The sequence below is a fragment of the Mollisia scopiformis genome, assembly GCF_001500285.1.
Source record: "Mollisia scopiformis unplaced genomic scaffold LY89scaffold_36, whole genome shotgun sequence".
Classification (NCBI taxonomy): Eukaryota; Fungi; Ascomycota; class Leotiomycetes; order Helotiales; family Mollisiaceae; genus Mollisia; species Mollisia scopiformis.
In genome coordinates, this window is record NW_017263616.1 from 320,873 (window position 1) to 339,794 (window position 18,922).

The 18,922-nt window shown below is 47.9% G+C and overlaps 8 protein-coding genes across 8 annotated transcripts; 5 read left to right on the top strand and 3 right to left on the bottom strand.

Annotated features, from left to right (window-relative positions):
* Positions 1-111: 111 nt before the first annotated feature.
* On the bottom strand, positions 112-1,334 carry LY89DRAFT_357804 (uncharacterized protein). Its single transcript, XM_018206975.1, has one exon. The coding sequence runs from the start codon at positions 1,158-1,160 to the stop codon at positions 366-368; it is 795 nt and encodes a 264-aa protein (XP_018061923.1). The 5' UTR covers positions 1,161-1,334; the 3' UTR covers positions 112-365.
* Positions 1,335-2,119: 785 nt separating this feature from the next.
* LY89DRAFT_691656 (uncharacterized protein) lies at positions 2,120-3,257 on the top strand. The gene has a single exon (XM_018216379.1). The coding sequence runs from the start codon at positions 2,263-2,265 to the stop codon at positions 3,070-3,072; it is 810 nt and encodes a 269-aa protein (XP_018061924.1). The 5' UTR covers positions 2,120-2,262; the 3' UTR covers positions 3,073-3,257.
* A 71-nt stretch (positions 3,258-3,328) lies between these two features.
* On the top strand, positions 3,329-6,729 carry LY89DRAFT_660330 (vacuolar protein sorting-associated protein 35). The gene is made up of 4 exons (XM_018212546.1): positions 3,329-3,683; positions 3,771-5,949; positions 5,997-6,143; positions 6,191-6,729. The coding sequence occupies exons 1-4, from the start codon at positions 3,550-3,552 to the stop codon at positions 6,353-6,355; spliced, it is 2,625 nt and encodes an 874-aa protein (XP_018061925.1). The 5' UTR covers positions 3,329-3,549; the 3' UTR covers positions 6,356-6,729.
* On the top strand, positions 6,725-9,853 carry LY89DRAFT_357905 (Zn-dependent exopeptidase). The gene is made up of 2 exons (XM_018206976.1): positions 6,725-9,498; positions 9,554-9,853. Exons 1-2 carry the CDS (start codon positions 6,976-6,978, stop codon positions 9,740-9,742), a joined length of 2,712 nt encoding a protein of 903 aa, XP_018061926.1. The 5' UTR covers positions 6,725-6,975; the 3' UTR covers positions 9,743-9,853.
* Positions 9,854-11,834: 1,981 nt separating this feature from the next.
* On the top strand, positions 11,835-13,425 carry LY89DRAFT_766236 (uncharacterized protein; the record flags this gene model as incomplete). Its single annotated transcript, XM_018221717.1, has 5 exons — positions 11,835-11,911; positions 11,963-12,085; positions 12,222-12,253; positions 12,305-12,586; positions 12,641-13,425. The coding sequence occupies 5 exons, from the start codon at positions 11,835-11,837 to the stop codon at positions 13,186-13,188; spliced, it is 1,062 nt and encodes a 353-aa protein (XP_018061927.1). The 3' UTR covers positions 13,189-13,425.
* Positions 13,333-14,941, bottom strand: LY89DRAFT_789646 (Clavaminate synthase-like protein). The gene is made up of 2 exons (XM_018223282.1): positions 14,511-14,941; positions 13,333-14,461 (listed from the first exon to the last, which is right to left on the bottom strand). The coding sequence occupies exons 1-2, from the start codon at positions 14,698-14,700 to the stop codon at positions 13,539-13,541; spliced, it is 1,113 nt and encodes a 370-aa protein (XP_018061928.1). The 5' UTR covers positions 14,701-14,941; the 3' UTR covers positions 13,333-13,538.
* Positions 14,942-15,343: 402 nt separating this feature from the next.
* LY89DRAFT_725703 (pantothenate transporter) lies at positions 15,344-17,728 on the top strand (the record flags this gene model as incomplete). The annotated part of the gene is made up of 7 exons (XM_018218996.1): positions 15,344-15,766; positions 15,825-15,905; positions 15,956-16,221; positions 16,282-16,349; positions 16,416-16,644; positions 16,707-17,220; positions 17,390-17,728. 7 exons carry the CDS (start codon positions 15,344-15,346, stop codon positions 17,444-17,446), a joined length of 1,638 nt encoding a protein of 545 aa, XP_018061929.1. The 3' UTR covers positions 17,447-17,728.
* A 255-nt stretch (positions 17,729-17,983) lies between these two features.
* On the bottom strand, positions 17,984-18,482 carry LY89DRAFT_358073 (uncharacterized protein). Its single transcript, XM_018206977.1, has one exon. The coding sequence runs from the start codon at positions 18,273-18,275 to the stop codon at positions 18,006-18,008; it is 270 nt and encodes an 89-aa protein (XP_018061930.1). The 5' UTR covers positions 18,276-18,482; the 3' UTR covers positions 17,984-18,005.
* Positions 18,483-18,922: the final 440 nt, after the last annotated feature.

Genomic DNA, 18,922 nt, shown 5'->3' on the forward strand with positions numbered 1-18,922 from the left:
AAGAGCGATTGTGATTGATTGGGGTTTGATATGGGCCGCTGAAGGCGAGTGCTGAATATGCACAGTAATCTGGAGATGGAACGAACAGCTTCAAATGGGAGGACGATCTATTCTGTAAAGAAGCAGAAATACGGGGAATCCAGCTCTATATACAACGCCATTTCCATTGTGACACAAGCATTCTCAACTAGTCTTATGCGCCAATCTTCTGACCGTGAACTGAGCCGATATATGCAGTAGAAATCCAGACAATCCGACGGGCTTGAACGTCCGCCACGAACACCAGAACCCTGCGTTGAGGCTGAATGCTGACCTTGACCGAACCACGAGATGAGATGACTGTGTCTATTTCCTCCAAACAGAATTCAAGAATCTTGGAAAGCACGCGTAATAGCTTGCAGTCCAATAAGTTCCTCGCGGAGAAAATCCGCGAATCCGGTCTCAATCGAGGCTGAAAATGCGGCAAAGAAAGCCATCGCGCTGCTGTGTGATGGAGGACAATGATGAATCTCCGATTCGATTTCGAGCTTCTTGATTCCCTTCACCGAAAGTAACTGCCAGACCCATTCCAATGGCTCGTATGCGACGCTTTCAAGTGTCTTGAAGTCTTGAACAGAGTATTCTGGCAGACCAGCGTAGCCCAGAGATGGTCGTCCTCCTTCAACAGTCAAATTCAGACTTTCAACTCGCATATACTCTCTCATGAAGTCGCAGACTCCGCTCCATTCACATCGATCGTAATCGCGACTGTAGACTGAACCTTGTTTGACAAGGGATATCTCTTGAATGAAAGGCCTTGTATGTTTCGACAAATCGGAGAAGAAAGGAACAATTGCTTCGATGTCTCTGCCGAAATCGAAGGTTCGGTTGCTATACAGCATGTGCGCAGTCTCGGTGTAGACTTTGCGATTCACGCGCATGATAGAGGTGTGTAACTCGACATCGTTGACAAGAGTGTAGGTTGTCGGGGTGCTTTGGCGCACGAGATCTCGGCCGATAATTCGATAACCAGTGCGCTGATGATGTGGTTGATTCTTGTACGTCTCGGGGTCTTGATTGCGGATTTGGAAGACTCGTTGACTGTTGTCAATGAAGAGTAATTCGTATATCATGAGTCGGATCTCGCTGGGAATTCGCATGAAGGGAGATTCGTCCGCCATTGTGAAGTTGTTGAGCACAAAAAGCCTGCCTACTTGGCAAAGTGCTTCCGTGATATAAACGTCTGTCGCCGTGTTCAAGTCGAGGGAAGCAAGATATATTTGCGGAAAAGGAAAATCCGACTAAGACCATCAAGGTAGTGTCGGGTTTCAGGATTAGTAGACTCTCATTGGTGGCTGGCATGGGAGTATGATCACCCAACAAGATGACAGCACAGAAACATTTTGATTTGAAGAGGGCCGTGATAGGAGTAATCTATCATGGTTCATGGTTGTGGTTGCACGACCCGCCGCGCTGAAGATAAAGAAAAAGTTGACGGCGGTGAAACGAGCGGAACGATGACGCGAAGTTTAGCAAAGGCCAGTTCCCGCAGATATGAGCCGATGCAGGACACATCCGTTGCATGATTCTTCTTTATCATGAGAGAACTTCTTTGAATTGCCGAAAAGGGAATTCTTGAAGAATGAGAGAAAGGGATCATGCTGGTAAGCAAGGCAAAGTTCAACATTGCCGGCAGGAAACCTGCCAATACTGCATATTGCCAGGATTACGGCTTCTGGATTGTTCTTCCGAGAAGCCCTGATGAAACAAAAAATAGAAAGATGGCGCCGAAAGCTAAGAATATTGCGTGTCCGTGGTTGAGAAGTGGTTCGTGAAAAAGAAAGTTCTTCGAGTGTTCCTAACTTTGAGGACATTTCGCTTATGTAATACATCGCGATTGTTTGGCCTTCCACAACCTTCGTGCTCCTCCGAGTTCTCTTCACATCATCAAGAAAACAGTTCAGATGCATGGAGAAATTTTCTCAAACTCATCACTTGACAGCTGCAAGGAACCCGGATCCATGCTCATTGAAGTTTGGCGCTTTCTATTTTTGCGACACAAGGCACAATGTCGGTGTTCTCGCTCACCAGCCATCGCATTTTGAACCAAAACACCAGCCTTTTCAAATTCATAGATCACCAACCTCTTCAGATGCAATTCCCATCGGCGAATCGCATATAATATGCTGCACTGAAGAACCCTGGTAAGTTCTTTCTCCATACTCTGCTCACCTCAAACCACGCAAGTATCTGCTCCTCCCTCTCTATCACTCAATCCTCATCATGCGTCTCAATACCTCCACATCGCTCTTTGTAGCATCGTCGCTCTTTTGCTTGGGATCTTCCCTCCCATTCTTTCCTCGAAGCGTCGCTCTGGAGCCTAGAGCAACATATTCGGTTGTACCTGTGGATGGGGGATCAGCTGCAACAACAGATTCCGCTGGCCAAGGCGAGGTGACAATAGTCAAGACTATCGTCCAAAGTCCAACACCCACAACGCAGACTGTCATTGAGACGGATACTCTCCCTCCTACCACCGACATAATAATATCCACACAAACTGTGGAAGGCTCCAAAACAACTCAGACGGTCGACGTAACTCTCACCCCAAGTGCGACTCCGGTCACAGTCACAGCAACAGAATATTCTGTTATCGATATCAGTGCGCCTACCACAATTGTACTTCCACCAACGGCAACACCAAGTCAGCTCTCCACGGGAGGTTCAAAGACTGCCACTTCCAACACAAACACAATCCCCGAGACTACACCATCGCCCATAAAGTCAACCAGCTCCACAGCAGACTCAACCACTCCTGCCTCTCCACCTTCTTCCTCTACTCTCGAAACTTCGTATACCTCGACCTTCACCACACCGACCTCCCCAGCCTCTGTCTCTGCGGCTTCTTATGACAATGGTCAATGGCATACCACCTATCCCACTTGGTCGAATGGGACTGCCACCCTCAGAACAGCTGCTACACCTCTCCAGACAACGCCTCCATTTTCCAGAGACCTTTCAGGATCAGAGGAATCTGGAGTCCTCACCGCTGTCCTTCGATTCTTCCGCAGATTTTCTTCTGGTATTCTATAGGGGCTATGGAGGAATATACGGCAGAGGATGAGATGAAAGACTTGGGCCTGCATGCGGGAACAGTAATTAGATATTTCTTTTTTGTACTAACTTGACTGTACTTTGAGGATAGCATAGGAGGCGCTCCAAGTGCTGGACGCTTATCTGCATGGAAATGGCGTTGATGATAATACGACAGGAAAGTCAAATGCATAAACATAATTAGTAATGGATAGATAATAATGAGAATGAAAGATGAATACCAACCAATTTCCAGAACTCATTCAAAGTGTTTTTAAACTTCCATCCTGGTTTGGAACCTTGCAGCCTTCTAAGCCTTCCCAACTACGCGGCCGATCGTGACGGCGACCGTAGACGAGCTTCAGTTCCATCAACACCTGTGCATCCACCTTTCTTAAATCCACGTCCAACATCGTCAATGACAGCTGTCTAAGCTTCGCAGGCCATTGTGCGGTATTCTGAAATCATACAATCGCCATGGCCACTCCACCGGCAGTGGAAGATCAAGCTCGATTGCTTGAAGATGCCCTCACGGTGGTAAGGCAGCAGACGCATCTCATGCGCAAATGCTTGGAAACACCTGGCAAGCTTATGGATGCTCTGAAATGCAGGTATGACGGTCTCTGGGAAACTCGCGTCTTTCTTTATTCATGCGCATGCCGTGCGCCTTTGTGATCTCGTGCTGATGATGCCAATAGCTCGACATTAGTATCGGAGCTGCGGACAAGCAGTCTTGGACCAAAACAATACTATGAGCTCTACATGGCCGTCTTTGATGCTCTGCGACATCTTTCCTCCTACCTCAAAGACTCACATCCTGTCAATCACCTTGCCGATCTATACGAGCTCGTCCAGTATGCCGGCAATATTATACCTAGATTATACCTGATGATCACCGTTGGAACTGTGTACATGTCAATCGAAGATGCGCCGGTCAAGGAGATCATGAAGGATATGATGGAGATGAGTAGGGGTGTTCAACATCCAATTCGAGGTCTATTCCTACGATACTACCTTTCCGGCCAGGCGAGGGAGAATCTGCCCATGGGCAATGGTGACGGACCAGAAGGGAATCTCCAGGACTCGATAAGCTTCACCTTGACGAACTTTGTGGAAATGAACAAGCTGTGGGTTCGATTACAGCACCAAGGTCACTCGAGAGAAAGAGAAATGCGGACACAGGAGCGCAAGGAGCTTCAATTACTGGTTGGAAATAACCTGGTTCGGTTGAGTCAACTGGTGGATCTGGAAACTTACAAGAATGTCATTCTACAACCACTTCTGGAGCAGGTCGTACAGTGTCGTGATGTTCTGGCGCAGGAATACCTTTTGGAAGTCATCACGCAAGTCTTTCCGGACGAATACCACCTACACACTCTGGATCAGTTCCTGGCTGCCGTCTCCAGGCTCAACCCGCACGTTAACGTCAAAGTCATCGTTATTGCGTTGATGGACAGGCTCTCTTCGTATGCTGCGAGAGAATCAGAAGGTCAACCAAAAGAGGACCGAGAGAAATTGGAACAAGAGGCGATTACAAAATTGATGGAAAGAGTAAAATTCAACCAAGAGAAGAAAGCTGCAGAACCCGCTCCAGCACAAAATGGCGAGCAACCTGCAGCAACCAATGGAGATGCTCCCAAAGAAGCGGAAGAACCCGCAAAACCAGAAGCGGAATCTGAACCAGCTCCTGAAGCTACAAGTAGCACAGACGGAGCAGATAGCAGCAAGACTAGTATCCCCGAAGACATCAAGTTGTACGAGATCTTTTTCGAGCAAGTGATGAATTTGGTCAACGCTCAGCATTTACCAATACAAGACACTACCGCCTTACTGGTTTCACTGGCCAATCTTGCAATCAACATCTATCCAGATCGCCTCGACTATGTTGACCAGGTCTTGGATTATGCAAATCAGAAAGTTAAACAACACGCCAACAGTGCAGATCTTCACTCTCCGGAATCCCAAACTAATATCCTCAATCTTCTCCTGGCACCAATGAAGTCTTACGTTTCGCTCTTCACAGCTCTCTCGCTTCCAACCTACATTCCATTACTCCACTCGCAAACGTATCCAACACGCAGAGCTGTTGCTGGAGAGGTAGCACGGAATCTCTTGCGGAATCTTACCAAGATCTCAGTTCTATCCCAGCTCGAAGGCGTGCTTGAGATCTTGAAAGTCTTGATCAAAGAAGGCACACAGCAGCCGGCTGGATATCCTGGAGTCCAACAACGCAAAGCTCTCGAGACCGATGAGACAGTCGAAGAACAAGGATGGCTTGCTCGGATAGTTCATCTGATTCACAGTGACGATAACGATACTCAGTTCAAGCTCCTGCAAATGACAAGGAAAGCGTATGCTGAAGGCAATGAGCGTGTAAAATTCACAACACCAGCTCTTATAACTTCAGCGATGAAGCTAGCACGGAGGTACAAAACAAGAGAGCACTATGACGATAACTGGGAGTCACAATCATCGACACTGTACAAGTTCATGCACTCCAGTCTGTCGGCACTATACACCCGTGTCCCGGCATCAGCCGAGCTTTGCCTTCGACTTTTCGTGGCATGTGGTCAGATAGCTGACCAGGCTGGCGCCGAAGAAGTCAGCTATGAATTCTTCGCCCAAGCATTTACCATTTACGAAGAAGCAATTAGCGACTCGAGAGCACAATTCCAAGCCGTCTGTGTAATCGCTGGTGCTTTACACGAGACACGGAACTTTGGAAAGGAGAATTACGACACTCTCATCACGAAATGTGCCCTTCATGGCAGTAAGCTGCTCAAGAAGCCAGATCAATGTCGAGCAGTGTACTTGGCATCCCATCTTTGGTGGGCTGTTCCAATTGCGGCCAAGGGTGAGACAGAAGAGACGAAGGATGTGAGTAAACATGACTTTGAATTGAGGCATTGTACTAACATGGACAGTTATACCGAGATGGCAAGAGAGTTCTCGAATGTCTTCAGCGAGCTCTCCGTGTGGCTGATGCCTGCATGGATACTGCAGTTTCAGTTGAGCTTTTCGTTGAAATCTTGAACCGCTATGTCTACTATTTTGATCAGCAAAATGAAGCTGTAAGTCCTCTCACACCTTAATAATGTGATTAGTGCTAATCAGATAGGTCACAACGAAATACCTGAATGGTCTAATTGAGCTCATTCATTCAAATCTGCAAACCAACCAAGAGTCTGCCACGATCGATATGCCGAAACGTCACTTCCAGCGTACAATAGAATACATTGCTTCAAGGGAATACGAAGGCGTCGTGACAAGTGCAGCAAAGTAGAAGTCAGGATATGGCTAGAGACAAGCAAGGGTGACGAGGGTGAGGGGCCAGGTTCTTGTAAGATGTTATTGGAGGCTTGGTGATTGAGGAAAATGCTGGATGTATTTTGAGCCAGCATCGCACATCTGCAGTATGTGCTCGCAAGCAATATGGCGTCTTTTGCAGCATAGCATCATTGACTGCCTACCTGCCTCCTTGGCACGCTATATGTAATATTCGATGAGCAATGAGGAGCTTGGAGATGAATCACATGACCTTTCCGGATGCTTGGATTTCGGAGCTTGAGCAGTTTTCTATTGTGACTCGAGAATGAATGTCTCAGATATATACATTGTTTTAAATTCCGAGATAAATATAATTGCAGAGAATTTGTGCCTCGCTCAGACATTATCTCTCCCCAAGTGTTTTATCAGCAACTTCCAAGCCTCGCAGCCGAGACGCGAGGCCCTTCAGCTGATCCAGCAAGACCAACACCTCCTCAACATCCCATCCCATCCTCCGCCATCAATCGCATTCCATTTGTACGATAAGCCCGTCTTGCGCGAAATTATGCAGTGCGATATACAACAGCTGGACTGAAGCATTTTACTGAGCCGCAATCGCAATAAACTCATGATACGATGCCGGACGAGAAACCCAACAAATACATCCCGCTCTCAATCCCCTCCTACGAAGAAGCCACCGGCTCCTCATCGCGGACGTCGACGCCTTCGCGCGCCGCGGAGGAGAGAGAGGGTCTCCTAGGTGTACCTGGGGGACGGATACCAGTTCCTACAAGGCGGCAGGGCTATCGACCTCCGCCGACGGAGGGCAGCGATGATGAGGAGGAGCAGGACACGTTTCTAGGGCAGGATGAGCATAATGGGCGGAGTAGCGAGGAGGTCGAGGAGGGCGAGGTGAGGAGGGAGATGTTGGAGTTGGAGATTGAGGATCCGGGGCAGAGTGCGAATGGGAATGGGAGGAGTCTGTGGGGGAAACGGATCTCGAGCCTGAGTCAGAGTTTGGGGTTGGGTAGGAGGTGGAATTGGAGGTGGAGGCCTAGGATACCGGATTCGATGCGTGGCAGATTCTCGAGGGTTAGGACGGCGGAGGAGGGAGAAGGTGAAGATGGGGAGGGAACAGCTACGAGAACGAGGTGGAAGTGTGGGTGGCCGGTCATCGATGCGGGGTTCTGTATCGTGCTGGGACGGTGCTTTGCGATCTTGATGGTGATGGCGATCGTGTATGTGATCTTCATGTCGGATCTGTTTACGTCTGCAGCGCAGCGGATGGCGGGGCAGATGTTCGATCCCGAGAGCGTGAGGGTGCATGTTCAGGGCATGGCGGACGAGAACCGGATACGCGAGTACTTGAAGATTATTACGGAGAACGACCACTTGGCGGGTACGGAGGGAGACTTTGTACTCGCGGAGTACGTGCAGGATTTCTTCAGGGCGAATTTCTTGGAGGATGTTAAGATGGAGCAATTCGATGTCTATCTGAATTATCCCAAGGTTGGAGGGCGCAAAGTCGAACTTCTGGATTCGGAAGGGAAAGTTACTTGGAGCGCGAAGATTGATGAGGATCACATATACCCGGACAAGCAACAAACGCCTGTTTTCCATGGACATTCGAAGAGTGGCGATGTTACGGGGCCGCTTATATTTGCGAATTATGGTTCGAGAGAGGATTACAAGAGGTTGTACGATAGCGGCATTGATACCCATGGAGCGATTGCGTTGGTCAGATATTATGGTACCCAAGGAGACAGAGCGCTGAAGGTTAAGGCTGCCGAGCCATGGGGTTTCAAGGGAGTGATCATCTACAGTGAGCCGAAAGATGATGGATTCACAAAGGGAGAGGTCGCACCGAGTGGAAGGTATATGCCTGAAGATGGTGTGCAGAGAGGGGCTGTTAGTCTTATGAGCTGGGTTGTTGGAGATGTCCTCACTCCTGGCTGGGCTAGTACGAAAGGTGCGAAAAGGGTCTCGAAGGAAGACAATCCGGGCTTGGTCAATATTCCTAGCTTGCCATTGAGCTGGGGAGATGCTCAGCCGCTACTAGAAGCCATCGAAGGCTTCGGACAGCCTTGTCCTGATGAATGGCAAGGGGCTATTCCCGGTGTGGAGTACTGGTCTGGAAATCTCTCATCGCCGGTGGTGCATCTCGTTAATGACCAAGACGAGGTCGAGCAACAGCCTATCTGGAACGTCTTGGGCAAGATTACTGGCGTGGAGCAGAAGGAGAAATCAGTCATTGTTGGCAATCACCGAGATGCTTGGGTTTATGGCGCTACGGATCCTGGATCTGGAACTGCAGTCATGCTGGAGGTCATTCGTATCTTTGGCCATCTTGTTGAACAAGGATGGAGACCACTTCGCACCATCGAATTCGCTTCCTGGGATGGCGAGGAATACAACCTCATCGGTTCCACCGAGCACGTTGAGAATAATATGGACAAGCTGAGGCAAAATGCTTATGCTTATTTGAATGTCGATGTAGCTGTTGGTGGTTCTACATTCAAAGCTTCTGGCAGTCCAGTGTTCAGGAAATCACTCCTCCGAGTCTTGGACCGCACTTCTGATCCATACCAAAACGCCACGATGCGAAAGATGTGGGACGATCGACATGGACAGCTGGACGGTCTCGGAGCTGGCAGTGACTACGTTGCCTTCCAAGATATGGCCGGATGTTCTAGTCTTGATTTCGGGTTTGACGGACCTCCTTTCCCCTATCACTCTGCCTACGATAATTTCGAATGGATGTCCACTGTAGGAGATCCTGGCTTTCAATACCACAAAGTGCTGGCTCAGATCTGGGCACTTCTCATCCTCGAATTCTCAGATCGTCTTGTCCTCCCATTCGACATGACAGCCTACTCCTCTTCAGTCACAAAATGGGCCATGGATTTGGAGAACTGGGCTGAAAGCAAAGGTGTAAACCAAGCCGGTAACCCAACCTGGAGCACCGAACCGCTCAGAGAAGCAGTCCTCCAATTCGCTACTGACGCCAGAAATTTCGAGAAGTGGGAAATGGAATGGGACGCCGTTGTTCTCGGCGGTGGCGGGTTTGAGAGCGCCATCTACGCTGCACATAGAAAGAGCCATAATAACAGAATGGCAAACTTCGAGACTCATCTCTTGGATCTGGAAGAAGGTGGTGGTGTATGTTCCTACCTGTGTTCCTTTTTATGAGATCCTTGCTGACTGATAGAAACAGATCCCCAACAGAACACAGTTCAAACATATCCTCTTCGGCCCGCAACTCTGGTCCGGCTACGACGAAGCTTTCTTCCCTGCTATCCGCGACGCGGTCGAAGCTGGCGAGTGGGCGCTGGCCCAGCAACAAGTTGAGAAAGCCGCGAGGATATTGAAGAGGGCGAGTAAGAAGTTGGTGGGGAATACTTAAGTAGCGGAAGTTTGTATATTGAGGACTGGGTTCTTATGTATTATTTGCGCGAGGCTGTGTATGCATGGGTGGCGCTTGGCGTTTGAGCGTTGTTTTGTTTTGTTTGGATAGATGCCAGAAAGGAGAATTCAGATATTCTTTCCTTGTTCAATATTGGTGTTGGTCTTGTGCCTTTTGAGCTGTGATTGTCGTTGACCGGATATCGGACATTCTGCTCTGGAGATGTCTAGTATGGTGAGGGACTTTCCAGGAATTTTCCTGTATGTGTTGATTTCAGACATTCTGTTCTCAAGAATGTTCGGCATAGCTAACGATTTATTCACTTATTTTTGCACTTGTTTGCTGTCAGACATTCTGCTCTGGAGAATACTTAGCATACTCTAGGACTTCCTAAGATAAGTGTTGCACGTGATGCCCTTTTATTGTTCTATCCCGGTCTCATTGTCCAACTTTTGATCTCTAGAACTCTTCAACTACGGTTCACTCTCATGATCCTCTACAATTTAACTTCTTTTTATTCACCACATGTAAACACGATATATATTCAATTCACACCCAGATTCCGTTCATATCCAAGACGTCCAGTGACTCATCCATTAGCCGCTAGTCAAAAACGATAAATACCACGACTCCCCTCCTTACTCTCTTCCTCAATACCTTGACAACCACTACTTCACCCGAGCGGGGGAGAGGTTTCTGGGAGGGCCGGGTCTGGCGTGACGTTTCTGTGGAGACAGGGACCCGGGCTCATCGTGTTCGTCTTCCTCGGGTTGAAGTTTAGACGGATGGAGATCGGTGGTGTTGATAGAGGCCGACGATGGATAAGGGGCTTGACAACAATAATTATTCTTCGTTGATATTTGAGGAAAAAGAGTTTGTACGTGATGACTCTTTCTAATATATGATAATGCTGTCCGACTTTTGGTCTCTATAAAGTCAGGAATGAAGGTTTCACAGCTTAATGCATACAGAAGCATAAAAGTGAGTGTAAACCACTTGGGCATATCGTTGTGCTAATTTATCTGCGACATCCCTGTCTGATGTACGCGCTAGCTCTGTAACACATTGAATCTGGGTGTTGCAGCAAGGCTGGATATGATAGCTATCTGGAATGCCCGGGCTAAAGAATCTATCCCTTGGTATCCATTATCATTATTCAGCATGGTATCTCTTGTCAAGCTGAAGAAAGTCTCTTTGATGTGTATGTTTCCAGGCTCTTCAGCCAACTCACACATGGCTACTGGGGATCACCCACATCTTACTTCAGCTTGCAGAAGGCTCCACTGTTTCTAGCACATCAACAGATCATGTTACCTTGGGAAAATATTTCTTGTCCAAAGAGTTATGTTCGTGTGTTACAGTCATGCAGTTGTACAATATGATTTTTGATGTGTTAGCGCTTGCAGTCAATATTTTCAAAGCATATAGTTTGTACCAGCATTGAGCCTAGCAATGGTGTTTCCTTGCGTGTTTCTCTCTCCTCCGCTCAAATCCTTGATCGAATCATACTTTTCAGCTTCTTCTCCTTGTACGACCTTTTGGTCTTACATGTACTGCCACATCTCATTTATCAAAACGCCACTTCTACTTCTTATCATCTGACCTCTGGTCTCACATCCATTGCCACATCTTTTCTATCAATACTCCACTTTGGGCTGTCATGTCATGTCGAAAATGAGTGAAAATTGATATTCCACCTGGACGCAGCATGTAGAAGATCTGAGATGTCGTTGCCTGTCTCCTAGTTGGGAACCGAGATCAATGCTTCCATTCCCGATAATTAGACCACAAAATATCAACGCATTTGCCCTTGCTATGACCTGTTCTCAGCTTCTACTGTACAGCAATCGGCGAAAACTGCATGCTAGGTGACTGAGACACGAACTCCTATAAGTGGAAATGAGAGGAAGATTAAGTCTGCTATCCAGGTACCTGTGGATGAGGTTTCTATATATCTAGCTAGATACTCCCGCGTAAATGGAGGCCGAAGCACCTGTCTGGCATTTCTTCCGCGACTCTTTGTTTTCTAACATAACACAGTATTGTCACCATTTGCTCAAGATCTATGATTACATCGGAAACTAGATTCAAGATGCTGTTCCGCATTCTTGCCTCCCTGGCTCTGATTGCGTCCGCACAGGCCTCATGCAGCGACAATAACCTTCTCAGGTAATTTTCGAGGAAATTGAATAAGCCATATCTGATACTGACGATCTTCAGATGCTTTGAAGCTTCCTCAGCAGTAGCTTCACCTTTCTGCACTTCGCTCTATGCGGGCGAAACACCGGTCTCGACTCCTGTTTGTGCTTCGCCGAGCCCAGTGGCATCTATATCTCATGCATGGTGCGTTCTCGCATTCATGATGCATTATCCAGTTCTGTTCGATCATAAGCAGTGTTTCATGAATAGCACTATTGGCGCGGAATTCTTGGACTTTACGCTATGCCCTACTCTTCCTTTTTGCTAACTAGTCTTACAGTTCTTGCCTAGGATATACATCTACTGTATCATGTAAGTAAAACTGATAATACGTTGACTTGTATATGCTGACTAGTCAATTAGTACCAGCAACAAGCACTCTTCAGGCGAGCACTCTTCAGACCAGCAGTCTTCAGACCACTTCTCAAACAAGCACTTCTCAGACAAGCACTTCTCAGACAAGCACAACTGTATTGCTATCATCATGCTCCCCAACAACAATTACTGTTAGCCTGGCCGGAGCTTCTGTTTCACAGTGTATTCCAAGCACCGCGCCCGCAAGTACTATTACATTCACGGCCAGCGCGGCATCTTCTTCGGCGTGCATGCCAACCAGCATTGTTGGGACAAGAGTAACAGTCACAGGTCAGTGCGCATTACTGACTAACAACTACCTAGACTCTTGCTAATATAATCCAGTCACATCAAGTACAGCACCTCTATCTAGCGTGCCAGCTTCTACCTGCTCGCCATTCATACCGACTTGTAGCTCCGCAGGAAACGAAGCAAGCGGTGCACCGTCCCTGAGCGTTGCACAGCCTGAAGGCTTCAGTCCGAATACATGTGCCTTGCTATGCCAGGAAACAGCAGGTTGTCAGTCGTATGCTATCTATGTTTATCTAGGATACTGTGAATTGTTCTCGGCTCCCGTGGATGAGGTATCTGATGGTGCTAGCAACGGAGGATTCACCTTCTGGGACATCGCATGCATCAAACCTGCCATTGTCCCCCAGGTCTGCAATATCACGGTTGGAATCGTGACTCCGGAAGTGGCGCCACACAATACTTACCCCGATACCTCACTGCCGGAATGCCAGTCTTACTGTGCGGGAATACCCCCATGTTTGAGCTACTCTATGGATACTTCGAGCACCTGCTTGGTGTGGGGAGCAGACATTTCGCAATGGGCAGTGGCTAATGGAACTGGTTATCAAGCATGGGACGCAGCTTGTCCTACATCCCCGTAAGGAGCCTCAAGAGTGGTATTAAGATGCTTCGAGAGAATAATTCTCAAGAAGGTACATTGCTTTTGGACACCATGCGGGGAACTAGAAGGAGGATTACATTACTTGCATTTCGCCCTTGGAATGGTAGCTTTTTGCAAGTGAGGAGTATGTTATCTGCATTTACTTTTCAGTGAGAGATTCGGCGTACTCTCTGCACAGCTGCACTGACAGTGGAATCAACCTATCCAATCACAATGGATCTCGGGCATCTCCGACCGCCTTCCTTTTCAATTTCCAATTTTCAGGTTCCATCTGCCTATGTTCCTCATACCTACATGTCTTTGTAGGTTTGTCTGCGAGATGTCTATAGCTCAGTCATAGTACTTGGCCTTTACTCCTTTGATGATCTCCTGCTCTCCACTTGCCTCCTTCGACCCTCCAGCTTTGTTCACATTTTTCGCCACTCTAGCTTTCACCCACTCGCCTGCAGTTAAATGCACCCCATCGCCTCCTTCTCCTTTCAAACCCAATCTCTCCAGAAGCGGGCTTTCGATCGGCTTCAAAATCAAATCATCCTCTGGTCTCACAAAATACAAAACTCCCAAGCGATCCAGATGAGCTTGATCTGGCGGTGGAGCCACGACTCGATGGATACTCGATTTCAAGTACCCATTTGTGAGGAAGGACAACGAGTCCGCGATATTAACGGTAATAGATGCAGGGTATGGTTTCACATACTTCCACGTCTCTTGTGGGGTCCGAACTTGTAATGCTGCGACTGGCTGACGGAAAAGTAGAGTGAGGGATCCGAAGTCGGTATGGCCTTTCACCCAAACATTATTCAACTTCTCGTTCTCTTCTGCCGTACGGTGATGATATTTCATATACCTGAGATGGCAGTCGCTTTTCTCGTCATATCTGTGCCTCTCCAGAAAATACTTTTCGGGAAGTTCCAAGATGATAGCGAAAAGCACGAGGAGTTTCGACACAATTTCATGATGTATGAATCTTCCAAACTTCTCAATCTCAGGCCAGTTCTCTTTGATTAGCGCCGGATGAGGTCGCTCGTATTGCGGGATGAATTTTGGGATATTGTAGATCTCGGTGTTGTCGAAATGACCTGGTACTATCTCCCGAAGTCCTCGCGGTTTGTAGCCGTTATATCCTCCATTTTCGAGATCTGCCCGATATTTCAATTTCTCTTCTGTTGGGAGATTGAAGAATTCTTTGCCGATGGCAAATTGAGGATCTACTTCCTCTTGGGTGAGGCCGAAGTTGGTTATGTAGAAGAAGCCTTGATTTTGTCAGTTTCTAACGACGTGTAATAAGGGCGATCATGTTACCGATTTGTTGGATGGCATTTTGAAGTTGTTGAGCAAGCTTTTGCTTTCCTTCTGGTGTATTGAATTTTGAAAGATCAAGCGTTGCAAGGTCGGCCCAGTCTAATTCATGGATAGTTTCTGGGAATTGAATATACTGAGGAATCTTTCCTAGCCGTTCGGCCGAGATAGTTGAAGTTTGAGTTTGAGACATATTGGAGATCTGTGTTTATACCCTTCGCCTTTCGAAGAGAAACTTCCCAAGAGCAGATAGAGGTGTAGTTAAGAACGGAAAGATGCTTCCTTGAAATTGAGCTGCAATTATTTGATCGGCAAAGCTGCCCCTCACTTGAAATATAAGTTTCAACCAGCGTACTGGGTGAATAATTTTCATTGCTTACTAGTAGCCGAAGACCTTTAGCTTGTACAAACTTACACGGATGTCGGCTACTGTACACACTTGCAATTGGATATAAGACGCTGAGCAAGAGTGGGGGTTGGGAATGGCATCATTCGAAGCGCAAATGACGAGATCACGTGCGGGACGTTTGCACTGCAGACCTGCAGAAGCTGTTCGTGCTTCAAAGCAAAAATACCGAAATAATGGACCTTTTTCAGGTACGATCCAATGGATCTGGTGGTCCAAAGTGGGATCTTGCAGACTTTCACAATTTGCTGCTGGGATGGTGAGCAATGTCCTAGTCAAATCGCTGGGCGGCTCCATTACGTCGCGAACCGGTGGCGACGAAGTGGAGAGGGAGATTAAGCTATTGAGAGTTGATCTTTCTAATGTTTGAATAAAGTGTTCCCAAATATCTTGAAGCCGTAACATCCTGTTCTAAATTCAAATGCCAACAATGGCTCCTGACCCCGACGTATCTGAAAACATTGGCCGTTCTTCCCCAGAACCATCAGAATACCGGACTAAAGAAGCAATCTCAACAGCAGTCGAGGCATCCAACATCCACAATGGAGAACTTCACTACATCCGTCGCGGCCAAGAGGTCACAGACGACACTCTCTCCACCGACTCGATCGAAGGATATGAGGCAGAACAGATGAAAGCTCGAGCGCTACTAAAATACGAAGAGGAGAAAAATCTATTGCGTCGCATTGATTGGCATCTTATGCCTCTCTTATCGATATGTTTCCTATTGAAGAATGTCGATTATTCGAACGTTTCGAATGCGAAGATTATGAACTCGGGAACACATCAAAATATCCTGAAACAGTTGGATATGACCGCTAACGAATTTAACTTTGTTTCCACGATTTATTATGTGAGTGTCCCAATCTTTGCCAATCTTGGGTAACAAGTATTGATGAGTTTCCCTTTAGATTCCTTACATTATCGCTGAAGCTCCATCCAATCTATTCGTCAAGCGAATGCTGCCATCAAGATGGCTATCTCGAATCATCGTGAGTCACGCCTCCATCATTCTGAACATCAGCCAATTCGCAAATCCCAGGTCACCTGGGGAGCAACGCTCTGCTGCCACGCAGCCGTCAAATCCAAAGAAGGTCTCTACGCCGCTCGATTCTTCCTCGGTCTCTTCGAAGCAGGTCTTTTCCCCGGCGTAATACTGCAACTCTGTTACTGGTACCGACCAGATGAGATGTCCAAGCGCCTGCTATACTTCTATATCCTTGGAAATTTCAGCACGGTCATTAGCGGTGTTCTGGCGTATGCTTTTGATGGCGTGTCTGGGAAAGGAGATCTTTCTGGATGGCAGTGGTAAGTTTGTGGCTTTGATGTTACTGTTTGCCACACAAAACACTAATGTGAGAGTTCTAGGTTGTTTCTTGTCGAGGGAATTGTCACTGTAGTGTTTGGGATAGCTCTTTGGTTATTGCTGCCAGACTGTAAGACTATCCCACACATCTCAGATCGGGTCAAGATCTGAGCTTCACTGACGAACGTACATGCAGTTCCACCAACAGCGAAATGGCTCACGGAAAAGGAAAAGGCCTTCATCCAAGCTCGGCTCCCCAGCAACGCTCCACGAGAATCGGAATCAAATTTCAGTTTCCGCGAGATCTTGGTATCTCTCAAAGACATCAGAATGTGGCTGTTTACTCTATGCTGGGCAACCTTCACAGTCGGAACGTTTGGTCTTACCTTTTATCAACCAACTGTGATTGCTAACCTAGGCTTCACGTGAGCATCTCTTCTTTCTCCCTTACATTCATGAACATATACTGAGAAAAACTTCCACTTAGCTCAATCAACAAGTCCCAACTCCTAAATATCCCAACTGCGTTCCTCACAGTAGCAATCATCGGCATCTTCGGTCTCTGGGCCGACACAGCCCGTCTCCCACGCCCCTTATTCCCCCTCTGCTTCATGATAGTAATCCTCGCCTGCTACAGTGTTCTCTACACCTTCCCCAATACCGGCGGCGTCTACGCCGCAACTATAATCGCCTCTTCGGTAGCATCAGCCTGGTACCCCATGATGTGGCCCTGGCGCGTCCAAACCACATCTCGCGCAACCGGCTCAGCATTCAGTATAGGCTTCGTGAACAGCTATGGACAGATTGGAGGCGCGTTGGGGCCGCAGATCTTTAGGAGTCAGTATGCGCCGAGGTATACGGTTAGTTTTGCGATTGCAATGGCGTTGGTTGGGGTGGCGATTGGGATGAATCTGGTTACATGGTGGGTTACGAGACGGACTGAACGAGACACGAGGGTGTTGAAGTTGGCGAGATTGAGAGCCGCGGGGAGGGGAGAGGCGGTAAGCTCTAAATCCTACGTTTCTTTGTAAGCAGGTCTGAGGCTGGGAGTTGTCTCGGGAGCTGAGACATATGAATGAACGGTTCGTTCCTTGCTTGGTCCTGAAACAGCTCTCAGCTCCTGAGCTCCAGCCCAAACTTTCAGCTTTCTACAGTGCTAATTTCGTGTAGGTGCTCGATGATGTTGTAATTGATCGGAAGGAGAAGGGTGGGAACGCCGTATTTTGACGGTCCATTCCAAATCTCACTGCTCATTGACTTGAACATGATGTTCTGTTGAACGGTCTTTGACTAAACATTAAGCCAATTAAGCGATGAAATCGGATTCGTGCTGGAAGCCCTTGAATAGCAGACTTCACAACGCTTCAATGACCGAAGCTTCCCAAGACACAGGTTATTAGACAGAGGAAATGAACATCGATCTGTAACTATGCCATAAAACCCGATTATAGACAACCAGCAGCACTGTTGTCCCTGAACTTTGGAAGTGTTCGGGTAGCATTTAGGGGGTCGAGATTAAGCGAGAGCAGTACTCATCGGAGGCATCTAAAGCACCACATTCACGTTTTCGCACGAAGCAGCATGTTTCAATGCATAGTATGTGATCAGAACCGAGATCCATTAAGTTCTAGCAAGAAGCGAAGGTATATGCAAAATTCCCAGTTCACTTCACTTCAGCTCGTCATCATCATCATCAATCATCACTCAATCAACCCAGTCTTTCCCCATCCCTCCATCCATTAATCCTACAACCCTCCAACCCTCAACCTGTACTCAACGCCACACCTTACTGCTTCTGCTGCCCCGTAGCACCTCCCACCGCCCCACCCGCCGTGTCCGTCAATCCCCCAGCCGTATTTCCAACGCCCTCGGTCGTCTTTCCAACCGTGTTTCCAAGCCCGTCGGTGGTCTGTCCGACAGCGTTGCCCGCTCCGTCAACAGTCTTGTTGACGGTTCCTCCCACCGAGCCGAGGAGCCCACCTTGGCCTTGCTCTTTGTCGCCGCCGGTGAGGGTGTTGTCGAGGGTGTTTGTCACGTTTCCTAGGAGGCCGGCCATTGTGATGTGGTTTGATGTGATATTAAAAAATGAGGTTTGTTCGTGAGGTTTATCTTTTGTGTGCTGTGTGAATATTTGGTATGGTATTGGTATGAGAGAATGGTTCTACAGGGCAAGGCGTTCTGATAATATATAGACCCTCATCCATCATCTCCTCAGCCAAGGAACCTTTCTGGATCTCCAACTGTACGAAGCCGATGATCTCAGGCCTTGCATTCTCCCCGGTAGATCACTGCAGTCCGCGATCTGAACGCCCTCGCTCCCTCTCCCTCTCCCTCTCCCCTGTCTACGTGCTTGAATCCACAAGGTGAAAGTCACCAGCCACAGACCTCGGACAGACAGACAGACAGACCCTAAAAACAGGGTTCGCGACATGTGAAGATATTACGTTTCCTGACGCCGGGTGGAAGTATATTACAGTGCTGGTCCTGGAGGAGGAGGCGAATATCCAGGATTTGGGGAGGGTAGTGGGGCCAGAATGGAGGGAGGGAGGGAGGGAGGGAAGCTGCACGCGGGCGATGAAGATCGTTGTGGGTACAGTGTGGGTATGTGCCACAGTTTGATCTTCGATCTCGAGAACCCTGCAGGGCTGAAGGAAGGAAGCCTTGAAACAGGATTTGAGGAAGGGAGAAGGAGGAAGTGTGGCG

Coding starts and splice junctions, on each gene's coding strand:
- LY89DRAFT_357804 (XM_018206975.1), bottom strand. CDS start 1,160: ATGGCGGACGAATCTCCCTTCATGCGAATTCCCAGCGAGATCCGACTC.
- LY89DRAFT_357905 (XM_018206976.1), top strand. CDS start 6,976: ATGCCGGACGAGAAACCCAACAAATACATCCCGCTCTCAATCCCCTCC. Junction 9,499..9,553: donor ATCTGGAAGAAGGTGGTGGT/GTATGTTCCTAC, acceptor TGATAGAAACAG/ATCCCCAACAGAACACAGTT.
- LY89DRAFT_691656 (XM_018216379.1), top strand. CDS start 2,263: ATGCGTCTCAATACCTCCACATCGCTCTTTGTAGCATCGTCGCTCTTT.
- LY89DRAFT_789646 (XM_018223282.1), bottom strand. CDS start 14,700: ATGTCTCAAACTCAAACTTCAACTATCTCGGCCGAACGGCTAGGAAAG. Junction 14,462..14,510: donor AAATGCCATCCAACAAATCG/GTAACATGATCG, acceptor GACAAAATCAAG/GCTTCTTCTACATAACCAAC.
- LY89DRAFT_358073 (XM_018206977.1), bottom strand. CDS start 18,275: ATGGCCGGCCTCCTAGGAAACGTGACAAACACCCTCGACAACACCCTC.
- LY89DRAFT_660330 (XM_018212546.1), top strand. CDS start 3,550: ATGGCCACTCCACCGGCAGTGGAAGATCAAGCTCGATTGCTTGAAGAT. Junction 5,950..5,996: donor AGACAGAAGAGACGAAGGAT/GTGAGTAAACAT, acceptor TAACATGGACAG/TTATACCGAGATGGCAAGAG. Junction 6,144..6,190: donor TTGATCAGCAAAATGAAGCT/GTAAGTCCTCTC, acceptor CTAATCAGATAG/GTCACAACGAAATACCTGAA.